The sequence below is a fragment of the Cynocephalus volans genome, chromosome 2, assembly GCF_027409185.1.
Source record: "Cynocephalus volans isolate mCynVol1 chromosome 2, mCynVol1.pri, whole genome shotgun sequence".
In the NCBI taxonomy this organism is placed as follows: domain Eukaryota; kingdom Metazoa; phylum Chordata; class Mammalia; order Dermoptera; family Cynocephalidae; genus Cynocephalus; species Cynocephalus volans.
Window position 1 is genome coordinate 10272467 of NC_084461.1, and position 27389 is coordinate 10299855.

Genomic DNA, 27389 nt, shown 5'->3' on the forward strand with positions numbered 1-27389 from the left:
GGAGCTCCCAGCCAAGAAAGAGACTGACCCTCAGCACTGGGGTGAGAAATTACTTAAACAGACTTTATCAGAAGCTGCATACCTCCATTTATTTCCTCTTGACATCTGCTTTCAATAGAAGCCCTATCTAACCCCCCACCCCTTTCCCCTATTAAGCCGGCATTATAAAGCATCACTCCTAGTTGTACAGTAAGCAAGTTACTCATTACTGATTATTCCTACATGCATATGAATCAACCTCGTCTTTTCTCCTGTAAACCTGTCTATTGTCTGTTAATTCACAGCTCCCTCTTTCCCCACCATTAGGACATGAGTTGGTGGAGGAAAAGTCGGAAGTCTGGACCTGGGTGTGCCGGGCCTGCGCTGCTCAAGGTAGCCAGAGCTGGGTTGCTGCGGAAGTAAACCGTGCCTGGTGCTGCTGTGCTAAGTGGTCTTTGGCTTTAGGGATAAAAAATACAGGTAGAGAGGAACAAGGGACAGAGAGAATAAACTGCTACTGGCCTACACCTGAGATTTTTGTGAATGGCAATGGTGATAGGATCCACGGTGGGGACTGCCACAAGCCACACAACCAGACAGGGTAAACTCACGGTAGGATATCTGTGTGTTGAGGACAGGGGAGGTCAACCTGCAATACCAAGTTGGATTTGAGCTGGTTTCCTGGCTGCAGAAAGAAGCGGGCTCCCAGGGGCACAACACACATGGTGGTGTGGATTCCCAGATACCTCACTCATGAGTACTGAGTTCCAGTTGGTCTTGCGTGTAATTGCAACACGCTGGGATCTGGACTATGGAGGTCGGGTGAGGATCTCCCACTACTGGGCCTTTTTTTTTGCTAAATACACACTTGATCAAAATTAAATTTTTGAACAATGTCTTTCATTTCGAAGAATAAATCCTTCACATTTCAGTATTATTAGTGAAGCTTCTTTGAAACTGAGAATCAAAATAAATGCCTGGCATTGAGTCGCAGCACCTTGTATGGTACCTTGAAGATAATAATCACTCAGTTAATGCTCACTGACTGAAGTAACTTGATGATTTCTAAAGAAATATTGAAAAATGAGATGTAGGACAAATACATTTAAATTAATCTGGGGAAATTTTTTAGTTTTATTCTTGTGTGTAGAGTGTCATAGTATCTCATACAACTCTTATAACTTATTTCAAAATAATAGCACAGTTGCCCCTCCAAATTGCTTATGTATTTTAATTCATGGATTCACTGCACAATCTTGATGGCACTCGATTGAGTTTTGAAGGTCTTAAAACCTTTGCAAATAAGAACTTGTGGGCTAGAAAGAAGTAGCCCCGTGTGAGAGAAAAGGGCAGCATCTTTCCTAAGAGGAAATGGCTAATCTTGTGACAGCTAACACATGACAGCATAGATATGTGATGTCAACCTAGACCAGGCATCAGAGTCACCTGGGAGGCTTCTGAAGACAGACAGATGCTCAGGCCCCATGCCAGAGACTCAGATTCAGGAGGTCTGGGGCCAGGTTAGGGCAAGTGTCACTCTAAATAATTCTGAAGACAACTTTGTGCTGAGCATTTTTCACTTCATCACTGTGTGTGGAATCCTGCCTTGTGCTGTACTGCAGTGACATTTGTCTATATCTAACTATGTCTGTCCCCAGATCTGCATTACAGAAAGTCATGTGCCTTTGCCAACGTACCTCCTCCAGCCTATGTCTTCAAGTATAGGACAACGGCCCCAAGTCTGACATTCTGGGCTGTCAAAACCAGAAAACGACTTCCTTGATAGAGAAACTAGGAAACGAGAGGAAATAGGAAGTTTAAAGGAGGGTATATTGGTTCATTTAATGGAGTGGGTTGTGTAGACTGTCAATGCTGCAGAGCTAGGTCTCAGCTATAAGCAAAGAAATGTAAAAAAACTACTGGGAATTTGGAGGCAGAACCACCATGATTTCCCATTTCATGTGAGTCACATAAATATCTGAAAACAACTGGGGATAAAAATCACACTGCTTATAAAAATCACACTGCTTATAAAAACTCCTATGAGATACTAAGAATGAGAAAATCATTCACCCATAGCCAACTAAAATTCAAAAAAGAATGAAAAAAAGTATTCAATTTATAAGAAAAAGTATCACAGAAATGTGAAGTATGCATAAAGCAAATGTACTTCATAGGGCCTGGTTTTACAAAGCCTTGCAGTTTCAAATATTGACCTTGCAAAGGACAGGAAATTTTCCCCAGGTTATAAAGTCTCTGTTGTAAGATAAAGAATTGTAACACAGCAAGGTTGCTGGCTCAAAGACAGACAGGTTACTGATTGATATGTACAGATACTGGGAAATTGCTGTAAGAAGAGAACGTTTGCTAAGATCAAGCTTTTGTTGGTGGATCAACTTAACTTCTTGAAAGCTGCATTATAGAATGTCTACTGTTAAACTTGTTAAATTGTACTTAGAAAAAACCCCACCTATGTTCTCTTCCTGTAACTTCCTGGTCTGGAGAATAAATGCAGGGAGAGAACCCCAATTCATGGTTAATTTCCCAAATGGAAGGAATGCCTCTATCTTGATGGTTCTGGGAGATTAAGCCCTTTTTGGGGCCTCTCTGCTCAGAAGAGATGGGCTTTGAGTAATCTTTGGTGGCTCCATCACTCAGGGGAAAAGGGGTGACAAATCCAGAGGAGGCAAAGCAACACAGAAACTATCATATATGTATGTACATATATACACACACATATTTATTATTATAATTGTGTTAAATGCTATCTAGAATTTTTTTAAAAAGGTGGAAGTAAAATGATTTTCCTTCAAAATAAGGTGAGCTTGACTACAAGGTGTCTCTAATGGTCCTCTATCAATTAGATTTATATCTTCTGGAAGCATTTGCCTCCCTGCAGGCCATTTTCACTTCTAAGTGTTTGACAACGTCTCCTGCCAAGATCTTTACATGGCTGAAAAATGGAAGATAAATCCACAGCCAGAGCATCTGTGTGGGTGGTGGCAAGGGGAAGTAGGTACACCTGCTGTGTTTATAAAGGTACTAATAAGGAGGCATTTCCATTCACATTCATTATAATATAGTCCATGGATAAGTCACTCGGCACTTCACACGTGGATTCTTAAAACAATTTCTGCCACAAGGAAAACTGAAGAAGACAGAATGACTAGGTATGTTTCTTGTCCACAGGGATTCATCACATCCTAGAAGTGATATGATAAGGGATGGCTATGCATACATACAAACCACTTGACAGATGCCCATCCAGAATAATGAGTCTAAGGAAATAAAAGTAAAACAAATAATACCCCCAAAGAGTCTAGATCATCAGATGGAAATCTAGACTTCTCATTGGTTTCAACCAATTGACCCTCTCCCAACCCCTCATATTTTTTCCTGGGCTGGATAAACAGCCAGGATACCTCAACTGTAGTGCAGAATAGGCTGATGTTTAAGTATTGTTCTTAAAACATGTAAGTGGGAATTAAAAGTACTTTACGATATGATCTACAGGTCATCCTAAAATTATTTGAACATATGTGGTCTTATATTTTTCAGTAGCACTCAAAGAAACAAACAATATTGTCTCTTGCCTTCTTTATTCAAAAGTAAAAAAGAAGAAGAAAATTATGTAGGAAACCTGTCTTTGGCTAATGAGCAAAAAATGCTTGTCTACCTGTGGCTAGGCATTTTATTTTAAGATGAGGCTTCCTGTAGACGTTTCTGTATTTAGAGAATTAACAAAATTGGACCATGACTTTAACTATCCCTTTTTTCTCTGATGACACATGAATTAATATCTCCCTCGTGAGCTCCAAACTAATATTTTCAGCTTCCTATTTAACATCTCTCCTTTCATGTGTAATGTGATTTCAAACTTTCATTCCAAAATTGAACTCCTGATTCTACCAGCCCCTCCCCGCCTTTGTCCTTTTCCTAATTGCAGCGTTTCCTACTCCATCTCAGCAAGTCCTGCTGGTTTCACCTTCAAAATACTTTTCCCACTCCTCTGCTAGCCCTGGTCCAGGCCAGCATGCTCTCCCCCTGAGACTCCTAAAATCATGCCCTCACAGGTCTCCCACCTTCCCCATAGTTTAGGCTCCGATAGCAGCCAGAGCCAGAGAGAACTTTACGCAATATAAATCCAATCATACTCTCTCTTGCATAAACCCTCAGGGAAAAATGCAAATTCCTTAACCTGGCTTAAAGGTATCCCTTGCTCACCATCAGCATCTCTGACTTTCCCCCGCCTCATTTACTGGCTGTAACAACATTGACCTTGTCCCTATTTTTGCCACATGCCAAGCTCCCTCCTGCACAAAGGTTTTTGTCCTCACTATTCCTATTGCTCAGAAAGCTCTTCCTTTAGGTGGCTTAATGTCTGGCTACTGTCCATCACCCAAGACTCACCTCCTCATAGAGCTCTTTGACTGCCACACTCCTGACTGCCACACTCCACATTCCTCTGCCCTTGCCACTCTCTAATCCCTTATCCTACCTTATGCATATGCAAAGGAGAAAGTCAACATTGTTTGCTTACTTTTGAGACTGTTTTCACCACTAGACCATAAACTCCAGGAAACAGAAACTTCGATGTTGCACTGTGATCGGCACATCATATGCACTCAATAAATACTGGTCAAGTGAATGAATGAGGAGATAAATTAATTCCACCTCTGCAAAGTTTATCAACAAGGATAAAATTAAAATTATGCTAAACCCTTGAAATACCAACTATTTCTTATTACAATATCTTGGCAACTGTATTAAACAATTACATTAGACTTTTATGGTAGGAGAGCTGAATTGTGAAGCTTCCGGTCTGAAAGCTAAACTTTATATTTAATTAGTCCCCAGGAATTTTTAAATACTGCAGTCATTGTCCCAATAATGATACTCTATATGTGGATAAGAAATTATGATCTAGCATAAAATTCGTGCTGTAGTCTTAATTAGCTTCGAATGTAATCCTTAAATCTCGCCTGGAGTTTCACACTGTGCAGTTGGCTGCCTTTCTCTTTGTGGTAAGCTCCCTCTAGGGAACTGCAGCTCAAAAACGGCATGTGCAGAAATGGCTTGTGAGAGCCAGAGCTAATTCATCAGAGGAGCATGTTCTCTAATGTTAACCATTGGCTATGTCGGAACACCACCAAGATCATAACTATACAGTCATGTGCTGCATAATGACATTTCAGTCAACAACAGATCACATATACAACAGTGGCTAAACCACGTAGCTTACGTGTGTAGTAGGCTATACCACCTAGGTCTAGTAAGTGCACTCTAGGATGTTCTCAGAACAACAAAATCACCTAAATGATGCTTTTCTCAATATGTATCTCTGTCATTAAGTGACTCATGACTCTAATCTGTCAGTGTCATGCTACCTTGGGGTGGTGGTCTCCAAATGGAGCCCAGTGGGCCATGTGAAGACTAGCTAAGGAGATGCAGGGCTTGGGGTTTTAAGGAAATCTCTTTTTAGGTCCTCAGCTTCCCTATGCATTCTTACAACAAAACTGATCTGCTAGAAAATGTGTTTGTATCCCCTTTCATGGTTTCCCTTCTCTTGTTTTACAAAATCAAGTCAATTCTCTCTCTGCTCCAGAATGGCAAATATTCTCTCAGGTACTGCAAGATACTGCTGTCCGGGTCAAGAAGGAAACAACTCTAATGAGGGAGATTCGTCTTTTTTTCAACAAGGTAGTTTCCAGTCCTTTAGCTTTGATAAAATTGAAAGACAACTGACAACTGAATCAAGTTGTCAGTTAACAGATAATTAAAAATAACTTCTGATGACAGGTCCCAATGAGATTTTTGAAATAAAATGCATAAGAAGTTCAAAGAGTCAAGTGGCATTGCTAACAGAAAGTCCTTCAATTCCTTTCACCTTGTATATGGGAGTGATGTTTCCCAGTATTTAAATCTATAAAAATAAGACAAAACAAAAAATGAGAATAGAATGATTCTGGACCCTGTTTATTTGAATAAAGTAATATTCATTTTTGAATGTATGAATTGACTGGGAAACAATGGCTCATCCATCTAAGAAATGCATTTCCAATGCAATTTTACTTTTTATATTTAATGATTTTAATCGAGATTAATGACATACATCTTATTTTGATCAATTGTGTTCTACTAATAACCATAATAACTTAATCCATTAGAAAATTTTAATTTAAGGCCTAATACCATAAGAAGTATTAAAAATTAAATTTTAATTTGTATATATTTTGTTTGCAGAAAGAATGATCAATAAGAGACTTTAAAGCATAAAATACATTAATAAGGATAAAATTTTAGGGGATGTGGAAATATCACATGTTCAAGGAGCAAAAGGAATTATGTAGAATTTCCAACATTAATGAAGAATGTGCTCACGTATTATTAAAGAGTATGATGATGGATATTAAACACTATAGTACTCAGATTTCTTAGATATATTTAAAAGAGAGACGTGTCAGCTTTATTTTTAAAATGCCACACAGGAAACTATATTCTTGGCAACAATTAAAATTTAAAAATGTAACAGGGAGTGGGGAGGGGTGGTAAATAGCTTACCCAAAGTCTTTTAGAAAGTTAGGGAGCAAAAATAAATTACAGACCTCTGCTCTCAACAATGCTGCTAATGAGTCACCATCACTGATTCTGTCCCTGAACTGACACAGACCTTCTCCAGCCCAGGCGTGGAGTCATGGGAGGTCTGGAACAGGGTTCCTGCTCTCAAGGAGAGTATTACCAGGGTGGGGAGACCAGACCCAGGAGACACCAGGAACAGAATACAGGGACTTCAGAACTTCAGGGAACTTGAGCGTGTGTGAGGGGGGGCTGGTTGGGAGGGGAAATGGGGCCCTTCTCAGGCACTTACAGGCAGGGCTGAGGCCAGTGCGTCCACTGCCATTTCATTCCACTTCTTTTCTCCCAGTGTGGAGAGCAACTGGTTTCAGCCCAGGTGGGGGGTGATTCCTGTGCACATATTGAGCCCCCTCTTTTCTATATTTAAAAATAAGGAATCTCACATGACTTTGAATTTAGAGAGAAAACTAAGCAGAGACTAGATTCTAGTCACTGGGTAAATGAGCAGAGACTAGATAACACATGTAGACTGTGAAAAGCCTGAACCTGGAGATTTTGAAACAAATCAGAGTTTGGCTCCTACCAGCCATGGGTCAGAAGGGGAAATGGGTCAGAGTGGAAGGATGAAGAGAAACAGAAGTCACCAGAACATATGTCTCTGTGATTGGCAGGTGCAGTTCCCCAGCCTTTCTCCCCTGGCATTCAGTAAGGGATTCCTGGAATGGATCACCTGTTCTCCCAGAAGATATGACTAGAGTGGGCATAAAACTATCTAAATCCCCTACCCCAAGCCTGGGTATACCCGGTTCTGTCAACTCCACAATTTAAAATCATCCCTCTCTCTCTTACCAAAGCAAAACAGAAATGTAGTATTGGTTCCTAAAAATTCAGCAGACTACTTACAGGAAAGTAACGACTTCAGCAAATTTATAGTGAAATCTGGATACATTTCAATTGCACTGTTCCTATCTAGACTGATTCTTACTCTAGTCAGACTAACTGGGATTTCAGGCACTTGTGTATGATTTTTTTTTTTTTTTTTTTTTTGCATCTAGTTCAAGCCGGTTCCCCAGCTTCCTTCAAGTGCCCCTGGGAGCTGGTGGTTTACAGATCAGCCAGTGGCTGTCACTGCTACTGCACTGTCTCTTGTCTGCAGTTTTCCTGCTTCCCCAGCACTTCTCTCCAAAGACTTGCTCCCATTCCAACACTCCCAAATCCTCTACTCCACCCCTACCTCAAGCCCACCAGGGGGTGGGGGTGACGTTTGGAGCCAACTGGGAAACTGAAAAGCAGAGGTGCTAGAAGTGCTGCTTGAAGCCAAACTGGGAAGAAGACAAAGCCAGACTGAGTCCCTTCCCTCTTATACCTAATTATTGTGGATGCAATCATGTTTACACATATGAGGTCACTTACCATTTAAGATGGGCTTTGTTGCAAATTGCACTTAATTACTGAATGCTCAGTCTTCATTGTTTGCTGCTCACAGATCATTACTATCAATGGAGTAGGACAGTCACATGCTTACAATTTAAAAGACTTATCCAGAGGAGCCCCTCTACTTTGTAATTCAAATCTCTTTAGTTAGTTCCAATCCTTTACCGGATGGAAAAGTAGCTAACTGAATAATTCCTTTGCTTTCCCCTGTAAAGACGCTTTAGAAACAATACTCCTTTTTCTTTATTCAACAAATATTGGCCAATATTTATCACCTGCCCTATCTCTTTTATCCACTACTCCTTCTCTCCTAGAAGAAGATTAACAGTGAGAATTGGTGAGAATGGAATACAATTTGAACATCTTTCCTTTGTGTAAGTGAGCTGTCACAGAAGGTGACACTTAATGCTGGTATGTACAGTATTGGGCCAATTGAGTTCAATGCAGAGAACAGAATTACCCCTTGGGTCTCCCACTGTCTAGCAAACAGCTAAAAAAGCAAGGCCAAAGACCTGATCTTCAAGAGGACCGATTAGCTTCTCCCAGTACCCGATGGGGCCTCCACACCGAATCCCAGAGTCATCCCGCACACAATGTGTGCTGTTACTCAGGGGAGGGAAGGGTACTAGATGTTGGCCCTTCTGAAAATTCCTGTCACAAGATTCAAAAGCAACTCAAAGCACACACTGCCTCGCATTCCCTCTGCCTACCAAAGAGAACCCATTTTTGAAATCATTCAGGCATAAGGTACAAGGTACAGCAAAGAATAGTATATTTGGGAAGTGATAGGTAGCTTTAATTTACAAAAAAGTAGCTTGCAGAATGTAATGCTAATACCCTAGCATTTTTTGAGAATGGTTGAGGTAGGGTTAAATCTTGAAGTATCAGCTTACTTAGTTTCACTTATATTTCTTCACCTTTGCTTGCATTCTTTCCTTCTTTAACTAACACCTAAGCAGAGACACAACCTCAAAGGAGCCATGGGCTAAAGTACCAGAAGGAATATCTGATGCTGCTTGAAGCATCAGGGTTGCAGGTTCCAAAGACTGATGCTGTGGGAAAGTGGTACTGAAGGAAGAATGGCACTCCAACCCTGCGGTCTAACCATGCAGGTCACTTGTTCACTTGTGGACTTCCTGAATGGCAAGGAACCTAGAAACCGAGTGAGGAAGGAAACCCCGTCTGCATCAGAAGAACTGAGACGTTCCCTGTAGCCTTCTCAGCCCTGAACGCTATTGTCAGGGTTACATTAGCATTTAATATTTTCAACAAACTCTTTAAACCCATCCTTTTGATTAAACTGGTCTTTGAATATAAGGGGATTTACTAAGTAGAAAGTTAAAGTTAGAATCTTTCGCTAAACTGAAGAGGCTCATGATATCTTCATCTACTGTGTGTTTTAAAAGATTATACTAAAACAAGGGGCTGATACTCAGTTAATATTTCTACTATATATATATATCGCAACAATTTAAGCTTTGTTTTGACTCTAGATATCAATACCAATAATGGCAATGTTGGCTGAAATTGGCTATTCCATTAGAAGCAATTATCCATTGCACATAATAATATAAGGAAGAAGTTTGGATCGGAATAATCTCTAGAGAAATTTTTTAAAAATTTAATCAGAGAAATAGAATGTCTCAGAGAAAAATACTTAAGTTTGAACTTTGATCATAATAAAATATTTCCAAATTGGAAGAAGATAATTTTCCAGGAGATTAGCAGTGTTTTAAAAAAATTGTGATGGGTCTTATAGACTCTGAATCACTAGTTTTCAACCTTGGCTATATATTGGGATCCCTCAGGGAGCCTTAAAATAAAAGTGCTAATATCAGAGCATCTCTGGGGACAGGCTCGGGTGATTCCAATGTATATCCAAGGTTAAGATCCATGTTTTCAAAAAAGTACTTTTTGTCTGCTTGGGGTTTCATAGCAAAAATAAGTTGTGTAGTTTTATTTTTAGGGGTGTGGTGCTGGTGGTGTGTTCAAGGTGAGGAAGGAGGCTGAGGGGAAGAGAGTCTCAATTGTAAAAGATGCTGTGGTACAGGTTATAGCTTCAAACCAGTTTAAAATAATTAGGAAAATCTATGTATGACAATGGAAATTTGGTTTACGACACCACAAAATTATGACTTCAACCTATTATGTATTCAAATAATATTTAATACATATCTACTAGATGCTAGAACGGCCCCGTTCTGGGGGTTATAGCAGCAAGCAAGGAAGGCACTGTCCACGCTCCTATGAAGCTCATTTCTAGCAGAACAATAACTACACAACGTGTATCCTCATCATCACATTTTCATGATGCTAGGCATAGTCAGAGCTTTCAAAAGAAGAATAAAAAGTAAAAATAGAGAAAGATATTGTTCTTATTCCTAAAGAGCTACCAGCTTGGCTGAGGACATAACGTGAATCATTATAGATGTACATGAGTGTCATACACAGCATTCCTTAAGTGCTAAATGTAAGGGGTACATAGACAAATGTGAAAATGTTCAAATAGGGCAATACATGAAATATAGAGTACTCACGGAGGCTTTGTGAAAGGATGGGATCTAAATTTGTCTTGGAAGATTGGTTAGGAGTGGATAGGACAGGAGGTGAAAGAGCAATTAGCATAGGGGAAAGAGCTGGGGTGATGGAGTTGGAGTGAGAATGGCAGCAGCAGAGACTGCAGGGAGAGTGCCCAGCTGGAAGGAGTGGTTAGTGTTCAGGATGGATAGAAAGAGTGAAAGTAACAGTATTTAAAGCCAGAAAAATTTAGGCAGTGGAATGATCCAAAAAGCCGGCAGCTAAGCTTCACACTAGAGAGGGAAAGAGAGAGAGAGAGAGACTCCTATGGTTCAGAACACTGGCAACTCGCAGCAATGCATAGAGAAATCTCTGGAATCTGTAGGTATTCAGCTTTCCTAGCCCAACTGTAGTTTAAATACTGATCATGCTTTTGAAACATTTGAACTCAGTTGTAAACTGAATTTAACTGAAGCTGCAACTAAGCTGAATTTAAGTAAAGCCCAGATAGAGTTAAAATATACAGTAGATTAGCTCAGCCCTCCACCTTAGCAACCCAATAGAAGAAATGGGGTGTTCTTTTCTGGGAGGAGAAATTATCTACTTCAATCTATTCAAATCCTTTAGCACAAAATACCTGGCATACAATAACAGAGCATTGGATGTGCAAAGAAGCAAGAAAATGTGACCCCAAATTAAAAGAAAAGATCGTCATCAGAGGCAGATCCACAATAATCCAGATGTTAGAATAAGCAGACAGACTTCATCTGTGATTGACATATATGTTTAACTGGTGGGAAAAGGCATAATACATGTAAAAATGGACATATTCCTCAGAGAAATGGAAACTATAGGAACAACTAAATGGAAATTCTAGAATTGAAAAATACAGTATCATAAATGAAGGATTTAGAGGATGACCTTCACAAACAATTGAAAAAAGCACATGAAAAGATCACTAGATTTGAATACAGATGACTAGAAAACATAAAAACTAAAGCACAAAGAGAAAACAAAGAATGAAAAATATTAAAAATTTTTTTATTGTAACATAATTGATTGTACATATCTGTGGGGTACAGAGCTGAATATCAGTAGCTGTGTGCAATATGTGATGCTCAAATCAGGATAATTAGTATATTCAACATATACAATGTAATCGTTTTTCACAGCCCTTTACCAGTTCCTCCCTTAACCCCTCTCCCTCCTCATTTCCAACCTCTGGTAACCTCAGTTCTGTTCTCTCCCAGAAAGAAAGCAAAGTGAAAAGGGGGGTATAAGAAATATTAGAATAAATAATGACCAAGTTTCTTAAGAGCAAACAGCATAAAAATATATATTCAGGTGAACAACAATAAAATCAACTGACTTCTTATCAAAAGCAATGGAAGCCATAAAACAATGGAATGGTATCTTTAAAGTACTGAAAGAAACACATGGTCATCTTAGAAATCTACTAAGCAGAAATACTACTAATGGTTAGGCAACATAAAGACATTTTTAGACCCCCCCAAAAATGCAGAGAAAATTCATCTTCAAAAGACCTGTACTATAAGAAGTACTGAAGGCTTTTCTCTAGGCAGAAGGATACCTATATCAGATTATACAAATTATACTGGATTACCAGGAAGAAATAAAGAGGACCAAAAATAAAACAGAGAAGAGGTCTTAGATACAGCATATAGATGAAGGGAAAGGAAGATACGATGAGATCAGACCAGATCCAGGACAGAGCCCTGATGTAAAGTGGGGGAAAAAAATGCCAAAGCAGGGATAGAAGGAGAAGGAAAGGTGTAGGAAAAAATCTAGGAAAGTCTTATTTTAGAAACCGTGATATATGAATATTAATATGGGTCATATATGTCCCCCCAAAGTTCTAGTGTTGAAAACTTGATCTCCACTGTAACAGTGTTAAGAAGGTGGGATTCCTATTATGGTGATTGAAAAGTGGGGCCATTGAGAGATGATTAACCGTGAGGACTGTGCCTTCATGAATTGGATGGATTGATCCAGTCATGGAGTAACGGTGTGGGTCTGGTGGCTTTATAAGGAGAGCGAGTGAGAAGGTTAGCTCTCTCTTGCTCAGCCCATTCTCACCATATGACACCTTGGTGGCCATGGGACCCTGTAGAGAGTTCTCACTAACAAGAAGGCTTTCACTAGATGTGCCCTCTGGACGGTGGACTTTCCAGCCACTGAGCTGTAAGAAATAAATTTTGTTTTCTTATAAATCACTCAGTTTCAGTTATTCTGTTTTAAGCATGAGAAACAGACAAATACAAATACACTGCATGTGGCTGGGAGGTCTGAGCATGAGCAGTAGGGGAGACACACCTCTTGCACTAAGAAGCATGGAGGCTCCTAGGGCCTTAATAAAAACTGTTTTATTGAAAATAATCAGGCAGCAGAGTTCATTTTGTGTCATTCACATCAGGGAAACATGGAATATTACTTAATTGGAGTAGTTTATCAAGGCCAGGGTGGTGACAGTCATGCAGGAGGTGAAGGTGCAGGACATGTGACAAGAGCAGGATGCTGGGGGTGTGTACTGGACTTGTCGTGCTACTGGCTGAAACACAAAGGTGAAGCTAGGAATAGCAAAGAGAATTCAAGAAACTTCCTGAGGAAGTGTCAGGAAGACATCATGATGGATTTACTCCAAGGGACAAAGAAAAGGAATGAAAAAAACCCAGAGTTTTTGGTCAATTCTACCACTGGGAAAATGGGGGCAAGTAAAAAATTAGGGTAGGGTTAGGATTTAAGGAGTAAAGAAGATGATAACTTGAAAGTTTAAACTATTGTGTTTCTAACATTTTAAGAGTGAGAAGGTTGCCATTAAAATGGACCTGACTCACATAGAAGTTAGAGATATTAATCTGAGTTAATAGTCAATTAAAAATTTAATACAACCATTTTCCATTTCTTGGGTATAACTTTCTTCTCTGATAGGTAAATTAAACTGTTTGAGTCTCAAGATAAGGACCATGGGAATTTTTATGTTTTGATCTGTCCTGAACACTGAATAACCTCTAATGCTGACGTTGCGGTGTTATTGACTCCTAATTAAAAGCGACACATTGCACATTAACATATTCGTGCATCAGAGTGGCATGTACTGTTTCAAGTTCAGTTGCCTATATCAAATAATAAAAATGACACGACTTGGGATTCAAAAGGTACTATGTGCTTCAGGAAACAAACCACTTTTTTTTTTTTTTTAACATTCTCCTCTTCAAAACCATTTATCTTACCTGACATTGCTTAAAGATGTAATAATACACAAATTTGAACAGGAAAATTTTACTTTAAATTGAAAAAAACAAAACAAAACAGGCTTTTCTGATAGACAATAGATTTTCATGAACTTTCTCGGTTACAAGAGAAGAAATCTCTGAATTTCTTCAGGACTCAGATGAAGAGCTCCTGGGAACTTCATGGTTCTCCACCTCTGGTCTCCTCTTACTAAGAGTCCTTTTGTCCCCAGTCTGGCAGATTGAAGGAGCTTTTTCTTCTCAAGATATTGGGTTTAGGGGCAAAATCTGGCCTTGCTGCTGGTGCCATTTCACAGACCAGCGCCCTAGTATGGCCTCGGGCTGTCCAGACAGTGCAGGGACTGCTCTCCAAGCTTCTGTCTGGCTCCCCGGCCTCTCGCCTGGGGGCTGCTGCCTTCCTCCTGGGCCGGCTCCCTCCTGCTGTGGTTGCCCCGTGTGCCCTCCAGGGCAGAGCCCCTGGCCCGTCTGATGCATGGAGCCAGCCTCTGCCCTTCTTTTTAGCTGAACCCACAATTTCAGCTGTCCTTGCCTGCTCTGTAATTCTTCAAGATCCAGCGTAACAAATATAATCAAACGTAAGCAAGAATGGCTAAAGAGTATTCATCTTTAAGCTTTCAGACTCTTTTCTAATACATTACTTTTAATATTAGAAACCAAAAAATAACAATTTCTTTCCATGTAATTAAAACTCTTTTTCCCCCTGGCAAGGGGGAGAAAATGGTAGTACACACTTAAAAGGAAATACAATTTAAAAATATTATCCTGCTAAAATCCTCTTTTCTATTTTTAGATTCTCAGGATTTGGAGGATTTGGTTGGGATATTTGAGGAGAGCCATTTCATTTTTCATGCATCCTTTTCTCTAAAGCATTTTTTTCTGAAACTGGCCAGGAATAAAATGAATACCTAAACAGTCAAAATAAAGTTAGATAACTCTCTCTCTCTCTCTCTCTCTCTGTCTCTCTCTCTCTCTCTCAGCAGGGGTCCTGAATTTGAATCAACTGGAAATTTCTCAGTTTTTCCTCTTCCTCATTTTGGAGTGGAATATTTCCAAGAGACAGATCATTAAGTCTTATTTAAGAAAATAATTATCGGCTCTTCGACTTACTTACAACTCCCCTTCCAAGGAATTCTTATCTGCCAGCCCCAGCCACCAAAATTCTCCAACAGTTGTCCAAAGTTAATTTAAAAAGAACCCATGGCTTCACCAAAAGGGAAAGGAGCACTGGTGAGATTAGGTTCTAGGCTTCAGGAGACGAGCACTCTAACACAGGCACCTAATCTAGAGACAGGACATCTCGACCAAAGTGCAGAGCTTTCCTTCTGCCTAGAATTTGGCTTGTGAAGTTAAGTTATTAAAGCAAGCTGGCAGAGGGTGCTCCGATAAATCACCTTGTCTGGGAAATCAGGCTCTTTTAAAAATACTCATTGAAATTGCATGTGTTTTAATTAAAACAACATCTGCCCAGGTCTGAAGAAACATGTTTTGTAAAGTGGAGAAGGTATATCTCTAAAATTTCCTCATATCTACTTAATAAAATGAAGCTTCTACATTTCCAGGAATAAAAATAGCACACTGCTTCCCTGGGCTGCACTGAAGTCCCCAGAGCCTCGAATCTCTCTCTTGCACAGATGAGTTGCGTCAGGCTCAAGGTAAAGAGGCGCCTTTGGTGCCATGTGATGAGTGACCCTGAAGATGTCTGCTCCCCAGAAAGGCATGCCTGTATGCCATTGGCATGAGATGAGAAAATAGAACACACATGTATCTATTTCAGCTGATAGGAGTCTATGAAACTTAAGAGCCCACTTTTTTAGTTTTGCTGAGACACCGTGGGAGCAACGTGATATTCTCAGCACAGAGAGGATGATGACTTAGGATGTCTTTCAATCCTAGGCTGCAGAATTTAGACAAACTTTGAGGAATGATCTCCTTGGTAGCATTTGGGGTGATTCTTCATGAAGGTAGAGACACAGCTGTAGGTACTTGTTTATTCCCCAGAGAATATGCTCTCATGATTAAGGGTTTGGGTGAAAATGCATCTCAAAGTTTGGACGAAGATCAGTATTTCCAGGTCTAGGATTCCATGGATACATCTCTCAAAAATTCAGCAGCAAGATCACTACATAAAAGGGAATATTTACAAAGCTATGAGACACTCCGGGCAGTATTGATATAATGAAGATTTCCCCCTGTCCTCCCCAACCCCACCCCAGTTCTCCAAAGGAAACTGCATTTGTCCCTAAGTGAAAACCTGGCATGGGGATAAGAGGTGATTGTACTTCTGTGGCCAACATTACCCTTTTCCTTGTTCAGCCTTTATTTTCACTTAAAGAGAACATTTTCATGTTGTTCTTCTAAATATCACAAGCCACCTCTGTCCATAAACAGTCTTTAGATTGGCTAGATAAAATCTTTTATCTGAATATTTAAAAAAGATTGTGGCAAGAAAAGAAATCTAGAAAGAATTACCCTCACCTACCCCCATAACCCCCAGAATAAATGAAAGAAATGATATGAGAACTTCATGTGGCGAGAGGAACAGCAGTGGATTTACTGCTTAAAGCATAATGAAGTCCCACGCAAGAAACTACCCTTACTTTGTTCATGGTTTCATTAGTGTGGGATGTGTACGGCTCAGTACATATGTGTACTCTGGGCTCCTTTCTCTTCCGTCTCTCCTGTTGGATACTGGTGTGTGGGAAGGAGCAGACTCTCCTGGGAAACAGCCCCATCTTGAAAGTTGGGTTCTGTCTGGGGCTCCCTTTGAGGTTGGAACAGGGAGAGAGGGCATTGCCTGGACAGAAGCTCAGCTAGTTGACAAAGTGAAAGGTTTAGTCAAGTGTGAAGAACGGCTCATGTACAATAAATGTGTGGGGGCATCAGTCAAAGACAGATTTTTACAGGTCATTCCAAATGTGCTGAACCAACCATCCAAATGGTAACAGAGCGTGGGAAAGAGTCCTGCAAAGCACAGAAGGCTGAGGTGACAGGACAGAGGATGGAGCAGACTGGGGAAGGGCCAGGCTCGGGGTGCAGTGGGGAGGTTCTTCTCCTGAGGCGAGGGAGGGGTGCGAGGAAACCTGCAGCATCCCAGCCCTGGTTCCTGGCCAGAAAATGCGGCAACCACCAGGAGGGGAGTGTGGGGAGGGTGCTCTATGAGCTTTGCAAGTGCTACCTGCAGGGGCTGCAGCCTGCCAACATGAATCTTTGGCAATAACTGAGTCCTACATGGAAAGGGCTACTATCTCCTCCCCAATCTCAAACCTCTTCCAAAGTGGCAGCAGAATGAGTCTGATCAGAGTCCTGGATTTGAGTGAGCATCTGAGGTGTCTTTCCTCTGTTCTCTGGATGCTGTGGAAAGAGGCTGAAATAAACATCTCCTCTACCCTTTCCTCTCTCTATTTGGGATCTCCCAAACCTCCTCTAGATCTGTTCTTCATAATAAACAACCTATGTTATTCATCCCTCAGTTAATTCATTCAGCAACTATGTACTGAGTGACTGTTATGGGCATAGCAAAATGCTAGGGACTGTTAGACATAACAATAAATACATCACCAAATCCTGCTTATTATTTCATTGGGAGAAGATGCATTACATACGTGAAAAAAGTAAAGGACAATGCAAGGATGAAATTATACAATGGAAATCTATGATGGAAAGATTTCTTATCAAGTAGGTGATACCCATCTCAGCCCTGAGTTCAGGAAGCAGCTGTCATCAAGCAGGGTGAGCTGGGCTTTGCATGATGGGTGGGATGTCAGTAAGCGCATGTTTATATGTGCTTTACATTTTTTGTTATGTTGGGTTTGCTTGCTGGCAGAGAGGGTGGGGATTTGGCTGAAATAAATGTCTGCCATCTTCATCAAGAACTGTCCATGGCTGAAACAGGTGGCATTGTGCTAAACTTGTTAAGTGATGTAATATTGTTTGCTCTTTCCACTGAAGCCAAATATTACCATTAAAAAACCAAACCAAACAAAAAACACAAAAAAATCTTTTCCTACTCAGAAGGATAATTAACATTTTTTGGAGGTTGCAAAGAAATATATCGATGTACATTAACCTCAGCTACTGCACCATGTCATTAAGAAAAATACAAAGATCTATCTATAGCATACTTATTGCTAGTTCGCAGAGATATACACATAACCATGGAAACAGCCCAAATGGAAAAACAAGGGAGAGGCAGAGTGTGTTAAATTCCTGTTGGTGCTACTATATTATTATCATTAGAACTAATGGGGTAGGGTGATTACTGTTCAGTAGCTTATTTAGAGTCTTCCTGATAATGGAGTCCAAGGAAGATGAACGATTCCTTAACTGCAGTGTGGCAGCCCCCCACCCCCGCCCCTAACTAAGAGAATGACCTAAGGAGAGTTGTAATTTAAACTGAAACCCCAGGACCAATGGTGGATAAAAACCTGGACTTCTGAAATTCTGAGAATCTGCATGCATCTAGTAAATTTAAAAAGGAAACAAACAGGCTTTTTGATTATTTTCTTTATCAATAGAAAATCCTTTTCTTTCGTTAACATTTTACTTAATTTGCTAACTTCATGTTTTGCTGACGTGGAGTTTGTTTTAAGATGATGGTCAAACAGGAAAAATTTAGTTCAGTCATTTTCTCAGGAAGTACTTATTAAGTCCCTACTATGTATGGGTCAGACGCCACTCTAGGTACACAGGATACTTCAGTAAACAAAGAAGGCAGAACTCCCCACCCTCAAAGGGCTTACATTCCAGTGCGGGGAGTGAGTGGGAGATAAACAAGAAACTGTATCAATAAGTAATAATGCTGTATAATAGGTGATCAGTGCTGTGGAGAAAACTAAGCAGGGAAAGGAGTTGGGGGTGGAATTTTAAGTATGGTAGCCAGAAAAGGTTCTCTTGGGAAAGCAACATTTGGGTAGAGAACTGAGTGAGGACTGAGCTGTGCAGACATCTGGAGGAGCAGGTTTCCAGGCAGAGAAAGCAGCAAGTTCAAAGGCCCTGAGGCAGGATCTTGGCTCATGTGACAAGTGAACCACAGTGAGCCACTGGCTGCAGCAACATTACTGATGCTGAGAGGGAAAGGTGAGGTTGAAGAGAGAACAGGGGGCTGGATCTGACAGAGCTGTAGCTGCCTGGCTAAGACTTAATTTTACTGAGTTGGGGAGGGTTTGGGGCACCAAAATGACATGCTCTGATTAAGGTTTTAAGAGGACCTCATGGGCTGCTGCTATGAGAGAGGACTGTACAGGGAGATAGAGGGTAGACCATGGTAATAAGCCAGGTGAGAGATGATGGGTGGCTTGGGGCAGGGAGAAAGCCATGACGATGATGAAAAGTGTCAAATTCTGCAAAACTCAGAAGGAAGACCAGATTTGTTGATGAACTGGATATGAGAGTAATTGGATATGAGTCAAAGAAGATACCAAGGTGTCCTTTCATGGGGAAGGCTGTGGAAGGAGCAGGTTTGGGGGTGGGAGGGGACTCACTTTGGGACATATTTGAGATGCCTATTAGGCATCCAGTGTAGATATTGGATAGACAGTTGGACACAAGAACTGGGAATCATGCCAGAGATAATCTATTTGGGAGTCATCAGAATATAAATGATTTTCAAAGCCATGAAACCAGATGAGGTCACCAAATGTTTCAGTGAGAGTTGATAGAAAGAAGAGATCCAAATTTAGTATTTTTTTGTTCTTGGTTCAAAGTCGTTGCAGCTTTCTTTTCAATGTATTAAGTTCAGTAAAGCATTTTCCTACAAAAATCACTACTTTGATAAAATATTTAAAATAAAAGAGTAAGCAAAAGTCACATTTCCTTTTTCCCAAATAGAATCTAATGTTTTTGTTAAATTCCGTTCTTCTCATTCAAGAAAAAAGCTATTGATTCCATAAAGCTCATGACTTAGATATTTCCACTTCTATTTTTAAATGATTGGCTCCACTTCCTGTCTGGTGACATTTAATAGTACAGGCTTAATTTAACACGAGCAATATGGAGCTCCAAATGTTCCTGCCTCAGATGGAGTACTAGATAACTGGCTTTTGAGAAAGAAGAGATGCCTAGAAGCTAGAAAACCAATCAATAGTTCGCTATTTTGTTATATTTGAATCCCCCCAAAGAGGTAAAACATGCAACACACAATACCTAGTAGTTAGTATCCAGGCAGTAGACTGATTAGCTATTGATTTTTCCTTCATTTTATAGAGGAGGGATAGGATTTTATTGGAAGCCCCAGCACTGTCCTGTCTGAAACAACTCTGCGACGAAAAGAAAAGAGTATATGGAGAGCTAATGACCTAGTTGAAGTGTACGAAATATACAAAATCCAAACAACATTTAAATTAAACTCCAACTAAGTATAAATATCAAGTTGCAAGTTTATTTCTTTCCTTATAGTATATTGCAAGTATGGTGAGTAATTGCATTTATTACACACTGATTTGAAGTCTGTTTTTGCTGTGAGTAAATAAACAGCTGAATACCTACAAATACTTTGGTTTTTATCAGAGGATGCAATGGGTACTGAGAAATGGCAGGAGAAAAACTGGCTGGTTCCTAGATCATGAAAGGCTTAGTATACCACACTCTGAAATCTGGACAGTGGAAACAGATCCATGTACCTATCAAAAATTTGCACCAGGAATGGAATCTCGCCCTTTTGCCTACTGTCAACTCCTTTCTCCCAGTTCCCCAGAGGCTACAGGTAACCTGCGCCTTTGCTATGGTGGTTGATCCAGCTCCCTGCTACCCGGCCCCCAGCTGCCACCTATTGACAACTGTTATCCGCAGTCAGGCTGCCAGACCATCCTGGAACCTGACCAGCGGCCCTAAGGAATCATCTCCTCAATCAATACCAGATGCCTATTGTTGGGAAAATAGAATAGTTTGGTCAGGGCCCTCGCCTCGGGTGGTCCCGTTGGGTGTGGTTTTAGCACATCCATTGTAAATAAATTGTGTGTGTGTGGAGTCAGTGTACATGTGTGCCAATGTATCTTTTCAGTTTTGTTGCTATTCGTATGTTCTTCAGAGAAAGAGAGAGAGAGAGAGAGTGTGAGTGAGTTTTAGTGAAGCAGGCAGGTGGGCGTCAGCCTCAGGTGTCTGCCTGGCACAGCCATGCTTTCCAACCTATGATTCCAAGGACCTTTTGGCTGGTTACCTAGCTCATAGACCTGCATGTAAGGGGTTTGGTGACCCAGCCTGGCATGTGTGGGGTCTGGTGACCCAGCCTGGCATATGAAGGGTTTGTGACCCAGTCTGTGGGCTTGAGGGGTCTGGGAGCTCCAGACCCAGCCCTAGCTCAACAATCGGCCCAGTTGGTGCAGGATTACCTGCAGGTAAAAGAGCCTGACAACTGGTGTGGTCGAGTAGCTTTACAATTGGAGTCACAAACAGGATTACGAGAGCTCTACAGTTGGTGCTATGAGCAGGATTGCAGACATTAGCCTCAGCAGACCGCCACAATTGGCATAGTCTGCAACAGGATTCTGAGCAGGTACAGGAGTTGAAAGCCCTTGGAAGAAGGAGGAAATGTGGCTATCCTTGAGCATGTGGTGCCCAGTTCCCACTTTTCTGCTGACCAGAGCCTGGCTGCTGATCACTATGCTGCACACTGATCAAGATTTGTAGCAGAAAGCAGAGTTGTTGGAAGCACAGATAAATGTCCCGGAGGATGACGTGCAGCGACTGGCCACTCCAGCCTCTCACACCAGGGAAGACGACCACCCCAGTGATGAGTTGGGAAAAACCGTGCGGCACGACCTGCTGTGCATGAGAAATTGAGACAGTAAAGCAGCAGAAACAGGAAGAGCCTCTGGCAGCTCCAGCTATGAGACCTAGGGGTGGACGGTGTAACGTGCTCTAGAGACTATGTAGTAAATGCATGTTGTGTTTGTCTGAAGGCAAAAGGCTTGGAGGGTGCTACTTAAACCTGACGGCTGGCCGGGTGCTGTAAAACCCAAGAAAAGAGTGCCCCATGCAGATGGGCAGATGACCTGAGGATGGGTGCCACTGAAGAATTTCAAGTATGTTTTCACCTTGTGAAAAGGTGGAAAAGTTAGTCTCCGTTATTACATGCCTGTCTCTGAGGCAGCGGCTACAGAATGGCTGTGGATGTGCACAGAGACAGGGTGGCCACTCCTTGATGGACTGGGAAAATGCATCTGTTTTAACTGTGGGTTAATGCTGCTGAACTGCCTGAGACTGAATGAGTAGCCAGTGTAAGCCGAGCTGATTGAAGTAATTCAAAAGCCAGAATGTAAAAGCGGAGAGCAGGAGAAAAACACAAGGGTGAAGCAGATAAACTGTTTGCTAAAGTCATTATCCTGGTGGTGAGGCAGCCAGATGCTAAAAAGCCAAGACAATGGGAAAAAATGTCCTAAAGGCATTTGAGAAGTTTGGGAGAGCTCCCTTCCCATCCTAGGAGAACTGAGTTGTCCTGGAGGGCAGACCTGAGGTGTCATTGCCCTCTGCAAACTGCTCCCTGCATCCCAGCTGCTCTGCCTGGAGCAATCCTGCCTCAGCACTTCTGAAGGAAAAAAGCCGAAGACTTTGGTGGTGGTGGCATTCACGTTGTGTTAAGTTTGCAGGCCAGCAGTATGTGAGAGCAGTGGAGGCATGGCAGCTTCCACCTAGATTTCAGAAGATGTATGAAAAAGTTGGAGGACTCAGGTGGAGACCTGTTGCAGGGGTGGAGCTGCTGCGGAGGTCATCTATGATGGATTTTGGATGTGGCCGGAGCCATTGTGCAAAATAGCCGCTGGCCTCGTCTTCCACTCCAGCACCAAGCTCCTCCCCCCTTCTCTTTACCAGAAGTCACCTGACTTAGAAACAACTTTCCAGCTTCTGCATCGGCGCAGTTCTCCACCCAGTTACATCAACTTAATGGTCCCTCCCCCTGTACATTTTGCACCCAAAAGCTAATGTAAGCTCCCACTGCCTTATGTTAGGGGCTGTCTCCCATTTTCAGGGCAGCCCCGGGCTGTCCTCCATTTTGAGTACAGCCCAGCAGATTTCTTTCTTTAATAAAGCTTGAATGGTACCCAGCATCTCAGCTCACTTTCTTTCAATCTATGGAGCAATGTGGAGCAGAAAAGTGGGGTCAGAGCCCCCAAAGAGAACCCTCACCGAGGAAATGTCTAGTGGAGACAGGATGGCAGGACTGCCGCCAGGAGCCCAGAACCATGGGGCTGCTGGCAGCATGCAGCGCCAGACTGGAAAAGCTGCAGGCACCAGGCAGCTCAATGGTCTGCACCTGGTGGAGCTGTAGGAGCAAGGTTGCCCCAAGTGTGATTAATGTTTGCCCTGTTTGGGTTTCGTATTTGTTTGGGGACTGTTTTCCTTTCTTTTCTTCCCTTCTGGAATGGGAATGTGTACCCAATGTCTGTCCCACTGTATCTTGGAAGTAGATAAACTTGATTTTGACTTTATAGGTTCACAGCTGGAAGGACTTTTGCCTTTGGTCTCAGAGGAGACTTTGGCCTTTGGACTTTTGAGTTGGTGCTGCAACTAAAGACTTTTGGGACTGGGATGGAATGTGTAATATTCCATATGTGTAATAAATGTAAGAGTCATTTATTCTCACTAAGGGAACATTGTGGAAGATTCTGACCATGTAGATTGTAAGGCAAGGACTCTGAAGGTGTGGATTGTTGGGAAAATAGAATAGTTTGGTCAGGGCCCTCACCTCAGGTCCCATTGGGTATGGTTTTAGCACTTCCATTGTAAGCAAATTGTGTGTGTGTGGAGGCAGTGCACATGTGCGCCAATGTATCTTTTTAGTTTTGTTACTATTTGTGTGTTCTTCAGAGAGAGAGAGAGAGAGAGAGAGAGAGAGAGAGAGAGAGAGAGAGAGAGAGTGTGTGTTTTAGTGAAGCGTGAAGCCTCGGGCATCCACCCAGCGCAGCCATGCTTTCCAACCTATGATTCCAAGGACTTTTTGGCTGGTTACCTAGCTCACAGACCTGCGTGTAAGGGGTCTGACGACCTGGCCTGGCATTTGTGGGGTCTGGGGACTTAGCCTGGCATATGAAGTGTTTGTGACCCAGTCTGTGAATGGGCTTGTAAAAGAGCCTGCAGGTAAAAGAGCCTGACAACTGGTGTGGTCGAGTAGCTTTACAATTGGTGTCACGAACAGGATTAAAAGAGCTCTACAGTTGGCACTGTGAGGATTCCAGGCCTTAGCCTAGCCAGACAAATTGGCGTAGTCGGGCAGGATTATGTGACACCTACCAACTGGGACAATGGTCTATGGGGATGTGTGCCATTCCCCAGCAGGGCCCTGTGGGTTGAATATCAATCAGCCTTGGCCTGGGCATCTTCCCACCTATAGAAGGGGGCACCAGAATCTGACCCAGGCTCCCACCACTCACTCTGCCTGTCATATGAAGCCCCTTGAAGACCTGGAAACCACCAGCATCCTCCCTGCTCCCACTCTAGGGGGCTGTCTGCAGAGCCTGCTGCTTCAACTTGGATTCTTTTCCCCCAAATACCCGCATGACCCTCTCTCTCACCTTCTTATCACCTCTTAATCAGTCATTGCTCAAGTGCTACCTTTCCAACCACTCCTATCTTGACCTAGCTTTTGAAATCACAACCCTAAATTGGATATCCACGTAGAGAAGAATAAAACTGGACCCTCCTCTTACACCATATACAAAAATCAACTCTAAATGGATTAAAGACTTAAACATGAGACCCAAAACTGTAAAATTATTAGAAGAAAAGCTTTAGGGAAAAGCTACACAATATTGGTCTGTGCTATGATTTTTTAGATTTGACTCCAAAAGTTCAGGCAACAAAACCAAAAATAGACAAACAGGTTTACATGAAACTAAGAAGCTTCTGTACAGTGAAGAAAATAACAGAGGAAGAGACAACTTACGAATTGGGATAAAATATTTGCAAGTTATAAATCTGGTAAGCGGTTAATATTCAAAATATACAAAACACTCAGACTACTCATTGGTAAGAAAGCAAACAACCCAATTAAAAAATAGGCAAGGGATGTGAATCAATGTTTCTCAAAAGAAGACACACGAATGGCCAACAGATACATGAAAAAATGCTCAACATTACTAATCATTAAAGAAATGTAAAAATCACTATGAGATATCACGTCACATGGCCATCAAAAATCACTGTGAGATATCACTTTCACAATGGCCATTACCAAAAAGACAAAAGATAAATGTGGGTTAAGGATGTGGAGGAAAGGAAACCCTGGCACACTAGAACAGCCATTACTTTACTAATTAGGAAAACTGTTTGGAAAATTTCACAAAAAGCTAAAAATATAATTATCATATGATCCAGCAATCCCACTTCTGTGCATATATCCAAAAAATTTGAAATCAGTATCTCAAAGAGATATCTGCACTCCCATGTTCACTGCAGTGTTATTCACAACAGCCGCGGTATGGAAGTGACCAAGGTGTCCGTCAATGGATGACTGGATAAAGAAAATGTGGTACATATACACAGTGGAACACTATTCAGCCTTAAAAAAGAAGGAAATTCTGTCATTTATAACAGCATGGATGAATCTGAAGGACATTATGCTAAGTGAAATAAGCCAGGCATAGAAGAACAAATACTATATGATCTCATTTATACATAAAATCTAAAACAAATGAACTCATAGAAGCAGAGAGCAGAATGGTGCTTACCAGAGGCTGGCAGGGTGGGAGGAACAGGGAGATGTTAGTCAAAGGGTACAAAGTTTCATTTAAGCAGATGGAATAAATTTTTTGAGATGTACTGTACAGCAACAGCTATGGTGACTATTAGTTAATAATAATGTACTTTATGTTTCCAAATTGCAGAGAGTAAATTTTCAAATGTTCTCAGCCACAAAAAATGATGGGTTTGAGGTAATGAATATGCTAATTAGCTTGATGTAATCATTCCACATTGTATACCTATATCATAACATTGCTTTGTGCCCCATAAATATATGCCATTATAATTTATTTACAATAAAAATAATAAAATAATAACACTCATGCTAAGTAAAAGAATCCAGACAAAAAAGGTCAGACATTATATGATTCCACTTACGTGGAATGTGCAGAACAGGGAAATCCATAGACAGGAAGCAGATCGGTGGCCACCAGCGGCTGGGAGGAGGGGGATGGACAGAGACTGCTTAATGGGTACAGGATTTGCCCTTGGGGTGATGAGAGTGTTTTAGATCTTGACGGAGGTGGTGGTTGTACAACACTGAATGTGCTAAATGCCACTGAAAAGGTCTACTTTAACGTGGTCAATTTTATGTTATGTGAATTTAACCTCACTAAAAAATTCCAAAACATTGTAACCTTACCAGTGACAGTTTCCTTTACCCAGCTCCATTTTTCCCATATAAAACTTTTCTATCATACCATGTGATGCATATGTTCATTTTGTTTATTGTCCATCCCCTGCCCCCTTGAATGCAAACTCCACAGGGCAAGGCTTTCTTTCTGTTTTGCTCACTAATGTAGTCTCTGGGTCTAGAATAGGTCTAGACCAGAATAGATCATAAATAAATGTTTTTTGAACAAATGGTGAATGTATTACCTTTTTACTGTGTCATTGATAAAAGGTCCTTTGTATTTCTTGAATACCAAATTAAAGGAAGATGATTTTTTAAAAAAGAAGATTAAAGAACCAGTATGGTTTCATCTGATAAAAATAGGAGATGAAACGGAACATGTATTCTATTAGAATTCCTCACAAACAGCCTGATGGAGACTGGGAGGACTGAAACAAGGGTATCGAGTGCTGAGCGCAGCAGTCACTTTTAATTTGCAAGGATTAGAAATGTCAACAAACATTGCATTTTCCTCTAAATTCTAAATGATAAATAACCATGTTGGATTTAAACTAGAGGGCGAGTTGGAAAACATGAGGCCTCTAATGAATGCACTGTTTCTGAATAGCATTTGTTCTGCAGATGAGTTCTACCACACACACTCCATGAGAAAATACTTTCATTTAAAAACTGAGACACTGTGAAAGGGAGACAACGTACCGATGAGCTCCTTGTTTCTGACGTCCAAGGCCATGTTGCGGAGCGCCGTGGCCACCGCGCACACCACACGATCGTTGTCTATTCGGAGCAGTTCCACTAGGATGGGCAGGCCTTTCTCTTTCCGGACAGCGGCTCGGATGTATACTGACCACTGCAAAAAAAAAAAAGGGAAGGCAAGGGACATTAGAAATGGAGGTGGAAAACCCTATAAGCAAATAGTACGTGTACGTTTTCAGGCGGCTGTTTACAGGAGCCAAAAGGATGGAATTACCAAGACCTAGTCGTAGAATAGGTTGAACATGTTAGACATGCATTTAAACTCTTTATTTTTTGCCTACAACATAATGATAAAAGTGTCAGGGTTAATCAGCGAACCTCGCTTTGTTTCTCAGGTGACAGTGTTTTCGGTACTTGAGTTTAAAAGTTATTTGCATGATGTGTGTACTTGATGCTTTAAGATACAGAAGTCTGGGATAGGCAGGGCTGCTGGCCACTGACGTTCAAAGGAATAAAAAAAGAACCCTGAAAAAGCAGAAAGTGAAAATGGGTTGATGTGGGTATTTTTTTAAAAAGAGCTTTGAATTTGGAAGTGGGGAGTAGACATG

The 27389-nt window shown here is 41.3% G+C and overlaps 1 protein-coding gene across 1 annotated transcript in view; it reads right to left on the minus strand.

Moving 5' to 3' along the window:
* CTNND2 (catenin delta 2) overlaps positions 1 to 27389 on the minus strand; it is a 934064-nt gene that overhangs the window by 81888 nt on the left and 824787 nt on the right. The window contains exon 17 of the mRNA XM_063085434.1: positions 26785 to 26935. Within this exon, the coding sequence (XP_062941504.1) occupies positions 26785 to 26935 (151 nt within the window). The remainder of the gene's footprint in view (positions 1 to 26784; positions 26936 to 27389) is intronic.